General features: G+C 39.0%; 1 protein-coding gene across 4 annotated transcripts in view; it reads right to left on the reverse strand.

Annotated features, from left to right (window-relative positions):
• The window catches only part of LOC126947165 (gamma-taxilin-like), a 40961-nt gene extending 31165 nt beyond the window's left edge, over positions 1 to 9796 (reverse strand). For 2 of the 4 annotated variants that reach the window (XM_050777890.1, XM_050777893.1), the window contains exon 1: positions 9159 to 9298. In XM_050777890.1, coding sequence (XP_050633847.1) covers positions 9159 to 9206 — 48 coding nt within the window. In that variant the 5' untranslated portion in view covers positions 9207 to 9298. The other 2 variants (XM_050777891.1, XM_050777892.1) reach the window with 2 other exon arrangements.
• Positions 9797 to 10824: the final 1028 nt, after the last annotated feature.

Below are 10824 nucleotides of genomic sequence, written 5' to 3' on the forward strand. Positions count from 1 at the left end.
CGCCCAGGCTGCAGTGTAGTTGGGCAATCTTGGCTCACTGCAAGCTCCACTTCCCAGGTTCACGCCATTCTCCTGTCTCAGCCTCCCAAGTAGCTGGGACTACAGGTGCCCGCCACCACTCCTGGCTAATTTTTTGTATTTTTTAGTAGAGACGGGGTTTCACCACGTTAGATGGGATGGTCTCAATCTCCTGACCTAATGATCCACCTGCCTCAGTCTCCCAAAGTGCCCAGATTACAGGCATGAGCCACTGCACTCAGACAATAATTTTTAACTAAAAGTATCCTAGGCCAAAAAGTTTGAGAAGTGCTACCTAAGTACAGCAGGGATATATAAAGAATCAAAGGAAAGACATCGTCTAGTGAAGTCCAGATGTTGGCACCTATTGTTAGGCAAATCCAGGGAAATGTGAAAAGTTTCACTTTCTTCTTAGCCAACTATACGTAAGATATAGGTCTCAAATTGCTAAGTGCTTGGTATATCAATTAATGCAAATGAGTGGTGACAGAGAATTCATATAAAGCATTTTCCCTTGTCCTTCATTGTTTGGCTCACTGTCATGAAGCCAGTTGTAACAGCATTTAATCTACTTTTTCATTTAATCTAGAGAAATAACTTATAGGCAGGTATGATAAACAGATAATCTCAGGATAAGCCAATTACAGTTTGTCCAGGGATATGAATCAAAGACATGGAAACATAAGAATAAATGATTATCAATAACTACAACATTCCAAAGAGTATGGTCTTTCAAGAGCAGAGTAAACATGGAGTTCTGATGGAGAATATAAAACTCCAACAAAGTAACATCCTAGGAGTTAGTACAAGTACCACCTCTAACAGCGAAAGTACCTGCAGTGATTGCTGTGGTACACAAACGAATACACAGAACTACTCACAGGTAAAGTAGAAGAGAAATAGTCATTGCTAAATTTAGGAATGAGGAAACCAAAAGAAGTCTAGAATTAGTAAAAGAGTTTAAGAAAGGGTAAATTATTATAGTTATGTTTAGTTTCATAATTTCTATACTACTAGTAGGTTCTCATAAAGTAATCCTCTATCTTAGATCACGTATATTGTTTGTCTTTTAAAGCATGCACAACTGCATTGTATTTACACTTAATACTTATGATTATTTTATCTACAAAACTGAAAGGGGTTACAACTAGTTCTAAAAGTCTAACACTGTGATTATTTGCAAGTGGAGATATCTCTATGAATCTAAATGCTAACCTTGGCAGCAAAAGAATCAGGAAATCCAAAACCAAAGACTGTAATGCCCAAAGATGGTGAAATATGCTTTTGCTTTACCTGTTTTGGAAAAAGGCCAACAACTGGGTCACTCAATTAGCATCGTCAAGTCATACATTTCTAGATTTCCAATGGTTCTCTACTTTTATAGATTACCTAAATGGAACTACTTGGTCACAATTTTATGAAGCTACACTTCCCCAGCTCCAATTAAACCAATAATAATAAGTTAAGAGACATCAAGCCTTTTATTTTTACACAGATCATTTTAACATATGTTGACACTATTGCAAGACTGATAGGAAAAACAAAACACTAAATCTCTTCTAAGTGTGCTCTTCTAAACTCTCAATACAGAATATTTCATCTCTGGTCACCAATATGTGAGGATTTCTCTCCATTCTTAGCAATTCTTCAGCAGACAACAAATGGGCAGCCTAGGATTCAATTTAATTCTGGTCACTAGTAACCTAGAAAGAATGAAAATCTCTACAATTTAAGACGTCAGTCCCACTAGACTGCCCCCATTTCAGATGTCAGCCACAGGGCTCATTTTGTAAACTATGCTGCCCTCAACCTCCGCCTTAGGTTCAATTAATTTGCTAGAGTTGCTCACAGAAGTTAGAGAAACGCTTACACTTACAGGGTTATTATAATGAATATTACAAAGGATACAAATGAAGAGCTAGACAGAAGAGATGCAAATAGTGAAGTATGTGGGAAGGAGCATGAGGCTTCCCTGTTCCAGGAACCTCTTGGACCCTTCACACATCAAGCTATCTGGAAGTTACCTCATTCACTAGGTTTTTACGAGGCTTCAGTGCATGGGCATAACTGACTACATTACTGGTGGCTGGTGATCAACTAAACCTTCAGCCCCTGGTGCCGTCCCTGAAGAGTTTGGGATAAGACTGAAAGTCCCAATCTTCTAATCACAAGGTTAGTTTCTCTGGCAACCGGCTCCCATTCTGGGGCTAAGAACACACCAACAGTCACTTCATTAGAAAAAGATTCTCCTATCACCAGGAAATTCCAAGGGATTTAGGAGCTATTTGTCAAATGCTCCTATTACTCATGAAATTAGGAAGGTCATAAGAGCTCTGTGTCAGGAACTGGAGGTCAAAGACTACATATTAGAAGAAAAAATTATCTTAGCGTCCCAACAACAAGGGTTTTAGGAGCTGTATGTTAGGAAAAGGGGGCAAGGACCAAATATATTTATTATTTCACAGAGGATAATCTGTTTTGTCTTTTTCAGTTTACAGAGGTTGTCTCCATTATTTGGTTTATATTCCTGCCTCCATCTTTAAAATCAACAGCAAAACATCCTCAGACCTCTCTCTCACTCTCTCTCTTTTCTCTCTTTTTCTGTGTCTCTCTGACATCTCCTTACTTTTTTTGGTGGGGGCAGTGGGAGCTATAAATTCTCCTTTTAATCTTCTTTCTTATTTTAAAATATTTTAAAAACAAATAAAACATATATTCCTGGGACACCTCTTTTTCTGACTGATCTTCCTGCCCTCCTCGTAAAAGAACTGTGATTGATTACACTCGTCCAATGTAATCCAAGATAATCTTCCTATCTCAGGATCCTACTTTGTGACATGTGCAAATCAAGCTTTGCCAAGCAGGGCAACATATTCACAGGTACCAGAGATCAGGACATAAATATTATTTGACCAGTTGGGGCATATTATTCTGTCCACCACATATATGTTATTGCCTTTAATGTGGTTCACACTTCAATTCTTAAAAGAGAAACTCTCTTCCAAACTAATAGCACAACTTCTAGAATCAGCTCTCCACCAAACAATACTGCCTTGTGTGAGAACACAAAATGTATCATCTTCTCTAGCAAATATTATCATGACATATTAAAGGGGGAGTAGTGTACTGCAGTGAGGATCATTGAAGGCCATTTTGGAATTGTTACTTTCTAAAAAAAATCCAAGGCAATGAAGATTAACAAAATTATCTTGGTGGCACAGAGAGACAACACGGGATATTTTATAAATCTGTCCCATCAACTCATCATCAACTCATAAAACTCACAGTTCATAAATTCAACTAGGAAAACATAAATACAACTAGGAAATGGGCTGAATCATAAAAACATAATCTCAGGGTCTGAGTGGATACTGAGGTCAACTAACATCTTTTTTTCTTTTGAATATACTACCTGGTAAAATTTTAACACAGTTCACATGCACTGCTTTGAACAGTATATTAAATTTATATAATACTTTATATGTCTAAATGCGGTCACAGATACTATAGCATCTAAAAGTTACTTTGTACATCACATTAAGATCAAGGAAAAAAGAACTGGGAAGAGACAGAGAAAAGAGACAAAGGGATTTAATTTAGACATCAGGTTAAAACTTAACTTTATATAAGCAAAAATTGTCTAAATAAAGTACTTTGAAACTCCAGAATCTAATCAGAACTTACAATAACCAGGGGAATACTTGATTAAAAAAAAGAAGATACATTTCAGAAAGAGATCTGTAGCATTTTAATTTACCTGCCTACCATCCCTAATCTCTACCTTGAGGGCAACCATTAGGAAAGCAGCTAGTATTCCTGGTGTGAACTGCTGGTGCCACAGTAGGGAATATAAACATTGCTCTTAAAAACCGAGCTACGGTGGTGGGGTTGACTTGTCTAGTGGTTCCCCAGGGGAAGGCCACAGAAACTTCTCAGGGCTGTTGTGGCCTGCTGGTGAGATTTATTGAAGACAGTCACTAGAAGTAAGGAGTAAACAGAGGAAAAAAGTAGTACGTAGGCTAAAAAGCCTGAAGGGAAAGTAAGTGTGGGGAAAAGAGAGAGAGATCAGACTGTTACTGTGTCTATATAGAAAGAAGTAGACATAAGAGACTCCATTTTGTTCTGTATTTGAGATGCTGTTAATCTGTGACCCTATCCCCAACCTTGTCCTTGCAAGAGACATGTGCTGTGGTGACTCAAGGTTTAATGGATTTTGAGCTGTGCAGGATGTGCTTTGTTAAACAAGTGCCTGAAGGCAGCTTGCTGGTTAAAAGTCATCACCATTCTCTTAATTTCAAGTACCCAGGGACACGTACACTGCCAAAGTTTGCAGGGACCTCTGCCTAGAAAAGCTAGGTATTGTCCAAGGTTTCTCCCCATGTGATGGTCTGAAATATGGCCTCGTGGGAAGAGAAAGACCTGATCGTCCCCCAGCCTGACACCCGTGAAGGGTCTGTGCTAAGGAGGTCTAGTATAGAGGAAAGAAGGCCTCTTGGCAGTTGAGATAGAGAAAAGCATCTGTCTCCTGCCCGTCCCTGGGCAATGGAACATCTCAGTATAAAACCCGATTGTATGTTCTGTTTACTGAGAAAGGAGAAAACCGCCTTAGGGCGAAAGGTGGGACTTGCTAGCGCAATGCTGCTCTTTATGCACTAAAAAGGTTTATGAAGATGTTTGATATCAGGGCACAGCACCTTTCCTTAAACTTATTCATGTCACAGAGATCTTTATTTATATGTCTTACTGCTGACCTTCTCCCTACGATGATCCTATTATCCTGTCACTTCCCTTTTTCTAAGATGGTAAAGATAATTATCAATAAATACTAAGGGAACTCAGAGACCGGTGCCGGCGTGGGTCCTCTGTATGCTAAGCACCAGTCCCCTGGGCCCACTTTTTCTTTCTCTATACTTTGTCTCTGTGTCTCATTTCTTTTCTCAAGTCTCTCGTTCCACCTAACGAGAAACACCCACAGGTGTGGAGGCGCAGGCCACCCCTTCAATTAAGAGGCTGGAAAATAAATACACAAAAAAAGTTAAGGTTTTATAAAGGATTGAAAAATACCATGGGACCTACAAGGATACATGTATGTACAAAGCAGGATGCACACTTAGAAAACCCTATGTTTTCTCCTCTGGCTGACCGTCAGGATGCACACAAGGCACCATCCTCCTTTGGGGAATTCCTTGGTTCCAGGCAGACCCCCATCCCACACCACCTGCAAATATCAAAATCTAAGAACACTCAATTCCCTTATATAAAATGTTATAGTATTTCCACAGCCTCCCATATACTTTACCCACAGCCTCCCATATACTTTAACTCACGAGTACTCAGAATAACTACCCACAGCCTCCCATATACTTTAACTCTCGAGTACTCAGGATTAACTACCCACAGCCTCCCATATACTTTAACTCTCGAGTACTCAGAATACCTAATACCATGTAAATGCTATGTAAAGAGCTGTTATGCTGTATGGTTTAAGAGAAATTACAAGAAAAAAGTGTAAAAGTGTACGTGTTCGGTACAAATGAAACCATCTATTTTTAATTTTGCAAATATTTTCAATCCACAGTTGGTTGAATCTACAAAAGTGAAACTCACAGACACAAAGGGCCAACTGTGGTACTTAAGATAAGTTTTAAATTGCCCAGCCAATCAACTGGCTGAAGGCAGCCAATCTACAAAGACTGGAAGTTTTTACTGCTGTTTTTGTTTGTTCCAGGCTTTTCATAAAATTTAACTCACTAGCTGACCACAAACTAATGTAGAGACTTCTGAAACACACACATAACAAACAGTCTTCACAAAAGTAGTCTGGTCACTAAACAAACCCCAAAATTCACTAAAAAAAAAAAAAAAAAAAAAAAAAAAAAACCCAGGAACCACAAACCCTGGTGAGCAGACAGAATCTGATTTCCAGTGTTATGACCAAGTATTCTCCAATGCCACTTCAAGACAGGGCCAAAGGGTATCTATGCTTTCTTTTGACCTAAGAATATTCAGGCTTTTCTCTCATCTACAGACCTCAAATTTTGTCTTACCATTGGTCATGCACTAAAATAGAGCACAGACTCTCTTTAACAGTTCATCTGAAGAACTGGTTTATCATGTGAGATACATTTCCTGCTCTCTGTTCTCCCTATTTGCTTGTTGAATTTGTCCTTAAATTTCTACTAATCCTGCTTATCCCTCCCTATGAAAGAAAAATATTTGGTTGATTTTAAGATGTTTAAGCTTCCTGAATTCAGTGTTCTCTTTAGTAGAACAATTTCTTTAATGTCTAAATCTGAATTTATTTGACAGTTACCATATGGTAATACTCAAAGCCTTTGGTTTCAAAAAAAAATTATAAGTCATGCAAAACAACAACAACAACAACAACAACAACAAAAAACAAAACAGGAAAGTATGGGCAACGTACAGAAATAAAAAAAAAAAATTAAAAGAAATCATACTGGAGGCAGCCCAGGTTTTAGACTTATTAATGGTTTATAAACCAACGGTCATAAATATATTCAAAGAGCTAAGTGGGAAACCATGAACAAAGAGCTAAAGAAAATCAGGAAAACAGTAAGTGAACAAAATAATACATAAGCAACCAAATTAAATTCCCAAGCTGAAAAGTACAACAAAATGAACATTTTACTAGATGGGCTCAACACCAGATTTGAGCAGGCAGAAGAATCAACAAACTGGAAGCTAAGTCAACTGAAATTATACAGTCTGAGGAACAGAAAACAAAGGATAAATAAAAATCAACAGAGCTTAAAAGACCTTTGATACTCTCCAACATACAGAGACATGCCTACTACATACAACAGGAAGAGGAGGCAAAGAAAGGGGTGGGAAAGGATATCTGCAGAATAGCCAAAACCAAATTCACATTTGATGAAAATCATTAATTTGCACATCCAAGAAGCTCCAGGATCTGTCAAGTAGGAAAAACTCAAACACTATCCTTCAAAATAAAAGAGAAACTGAAATATTCCCAGATACACAAAAGCTGAAAGAAGATACTACTAATAAATCTGCCCTACAAAAACAATGCAAAAGAGGGCCCTGTAGTCAGAAATAAAAGGACAATAGGCAATAATTCAAACATATATAGAGAAATAAAGAACAGTGGTAGAGATAAATATGTAGGTAAATATAAAAGTCAGCATTATTAAACTTGGGGATTGTAAGTTTTTTTGTATATGATTTAAAAAAGAAATTTATAAAACAAAATGATATTGACACACACGGTATAAAGATGTAACATGTGACAATCAGAAGGCAGAGTGCAAAACTATAAAGGAGCAAAGTTTCTGTACACCACTGAATCTAAGATTCAAACTAGTTTATCATAAACAATAAACCAATTCAAACTACTTTATTATACACTTGACCATAAGTGGTAAGAGAAAAAGATATTTCATCAAAATAATAAGCAAAAGAGAACTAAGACAATTACGCTAATATTACACAAAATAAACCTTAAGACATAATATTTTTAAAGAGACAAAGGATGCTATCCATTAATAAAAGGGTAATCCACCAAGTAGATTTAACAAATATTAATTTATATTCACTTAAGCCCAAAACATATTAAGCAAAAACAGACAAAACTTAAGGGACAGAAAGGCAGCACGAGAATAACAAAACTTAAAAAAACCCATCTTCTCTAGTTTCTGACTTGTATTGTAACTTACCAAAGAATGACAGAGTCACTTTTCTTTTTAATTCACTTAAGATTTTTTTAAAACAAGACAAATATTATTTCTGCATCCTGGAAAAGAGGGGCAGATGTTTAGCTAAAATTAAGTAATTTTTATTTCCCAGTCAGTGACATAGAGGAAATAAAAAATAAAGGTGATAAGCAAGTAACCAAAAAGTGAATTTGTATATACAAAATATTCAACAATTTTTAAAAATAATAAAAAAAAAATTAGCTACGTATTTCAATCCCATCTCAGTTGAATAACGAAAGAAAGTAACCCAACGCAAAAAGATGGCCAGAAACATGAGCAAAGAAGAAAAGAGTATGAGGTAAGTACAGAAAAGTAAGACAGAGATAGAAGTAAATTCTGCATATTCACAGCTAGCTGTTAACTAGAGCTCCGCTCTTCAAAGGACATTAACTTTAGTTTTAACATGGTCATTAAAAATGCCAGTTGATTAAACCTTTGTTTCTAATTGAAGGACTTTTTGTTTCATCCCAAGGAGCATAAACAGGAACTTACTGAGCTTATGTATTAAATTGCAATGTTTTATTATTACAGTTCTCTCGTGGGAGAAGCAAATACTGAAAATAAGTGTCATGTCCAAAGTGACAATGTTGACTCCCCCAGTAAGTTCAGGCAACAGTTTCTTTCTTAATTTTGCACGTTCTGAACCTTTCTGTTAGAATACAAGGAGAGAAGAGGGGAGAGACAGAGAGAGAAAGATAATTGAGCAGTAACATCTTCCTGCGCAGACCAAAAATAAATAAATAAATAAATACATCTGACCCTAAGCAAGTCTTCAAAACCTAACTTTGCTCAAGTGTAAATGTACTGTAAATCCGCTTTAAAAAGAGACATTTTGCTGAAATGTAAACTGAATCTTTTTTCCTCCTTTTTGAAGCTCATGAAACAGATTAGAAATTATTTCAACATTTCACAAAGGAATGATTTTTTGAGTACTGAAATGCATAATGAAGTAAGTGGTAAGGTAGGACGTTGAACATTTGAACATGTCTAAAATGAAAGAAAAATAAAGGGGGTTGAACCATTTTAGTCCGTTTCTTTGCAGTTGTGTATTTCAGGGTCCTGAAAGCTGTATATGCTACAGCGCCCTCCTTGTGCAAACTTTCCTAATCTTTAGGCACCAAACCCCAGAAGAAAAGGGATTTCAACTGTTTTAAACGCCGTCTTAATTTTGCGGTATTTAATGGAAACGATTTGAGTAAAGTAAGGAAAATGTTCTTGTGTCTCCAGGATTGAGAGATCAAAGACGCCGCACTTAAGTTTCTTCTCTGGCGTGCACAGCACAGAGAAACAGCAATGAAACAAAGAAGGGAGAAACGAAAAGAGAGCGGAGAGAGAGGAAAGGAGGAAGGGCGGGGGGGGGGGGGAGAGAGAGAGAGAGAGGTTTTGCAAGAGAAGTTGTCATACAATAATGGTGCCCAATTTAGATCGAGGTCCTCTGGCATCACTTCTCATCCTTGGCTGGAGATGTAGCTGTGCAGGTAGCGCCAAGTACTGAAGCCCCAGAGCCCAATCGGTCTCACCTACTGGCTGCGACCACTTGCCATCCGGTCCTGTGGCTGAGAGGGAAAGGAGACAGCGTAGCTAGGGGTGCAAAGCGCAGCTCCAGCTACAAAGCCTGGCTTTCATACTGCGTAACAGTTTCACCTCAACTGGCGTAGCGCACCTCAATACTTTCTGTCACCAGCTTGAGAAGAGAACTAGCCTGTGAACCAAGTAAGCCCTAGACGGTGGTGACCGGTACCAGGAGTAGGGTGACGGCAGGGACAGGAAAGGGAACACCTGGTGCGTGGGTCCCCGTGGTGCCGGTCACTCGTGGCTTTCATACCTAGCTCGCCCTCGGGGTTGCATCCCTTCCCGCTGAGACCAGGGTGCGCCCTCAGCCATTCTTCTCCACCCCTCTGGACCGGAACCCACCCCAAAGCTGAGTTGCTTTCAGCCCTGTTTGGCACCAATCGTCTTGGCGCCGCCGCCGTTGCCTCTTCTGGGTATTACCTCTTTCCCTACTTCGCACGAGGTGACTTCAGCGGCAAAACTGGCAGAGTAGCATCACGGAAGCTCTTGGGCTTAAAGCCTGGCCCTATAACTCTGGTGACCAATCTCTACATGCCAAGTACCCCACGTGACCGGAGGAGGTTGACCTCCGCCATCCACTCATCCTAACACTACCAACCTATCTTGGGGAGTGCCAGAGGGTGGGGAACATTAAATCCTGGTCTCGGCTTCTGGCGGAAAGAGCGCGAAGTGGCCGCGAGAACCTACGCCTGTTAAAGAACTACAAGTCCCAGCAGGCTGCGCGGCTCTCTGGAACTGCTCGGGATTGGAGTATAATGCAGCATTCTAGGAAAGAGAGTATTTCTTCTGTGTGTGGCCAACTGGGATTTGTAGTTCCCAGGCTGGTGTTTCCCGTGTGGTAAGGTACTCATTACCGTGCTGGAAAGGTTTCGATTTTTATTCCAACCGTATTCTTCTGTTACAGAATGTACGAAATTAAGGACAAGTGATAGTACACATGAAGTCTATTTTCTTATTGCTTAATCTTATAAGGACGTCACCTGCTGTTCCTAGTCATCAATGATGTAGGGATAAAAAGTATATGACTTTAAAGTGTGGGTGCATTGGCTTTCAGAATATCAGTTTTTAAGCTGCGATGCCCACCCAGACTCCAGCCTGTCCAGTGCAAGGGGGACCAGGTACTGTTCCCCGCTGACCCACACGGGCCTGGAACAACTCTCCGCAGCAGTTTTCACCTAGTACATGTTAAATGGACTCCACTTTCTCCGCTATCCATTTCTTCCTTTCATTTTTACGTTTGTTAAGTCCACTTATTTTCCTTGATATGAACGGTTGGCAGTGGAGACGAGGGGGAATTCCCTGAAAAATATCACCTGCTTCTTTTAGATGCAATTACTCCCAGTCACCAAAACTTGGGAGATCAGGTAATTCATATACTATGCATTGCCTTGTTTTTAAATGTACAACTTACTAATTTTTCATATATATATATATGTAATCCTGATGTGAGTGGTATTTGTGGCTAGTGGCTAGCTTCTTTTGCTTAAAATAACAGTTT

The sequence above is a fragment of the Macaca thibetana genome, chromosome Y (genome assembly GCF_024542745.1).
Source record: "Macaca thibetana thibetana isolate TM-01 chromosome Y, ASM2454274v1, whole genome shotgun sequence".
NCBI lineage: Eukaryota > Metazoa > Chordata > Mammalia > Primates > Cercopithecidae > Macaca > Macaca thibetana.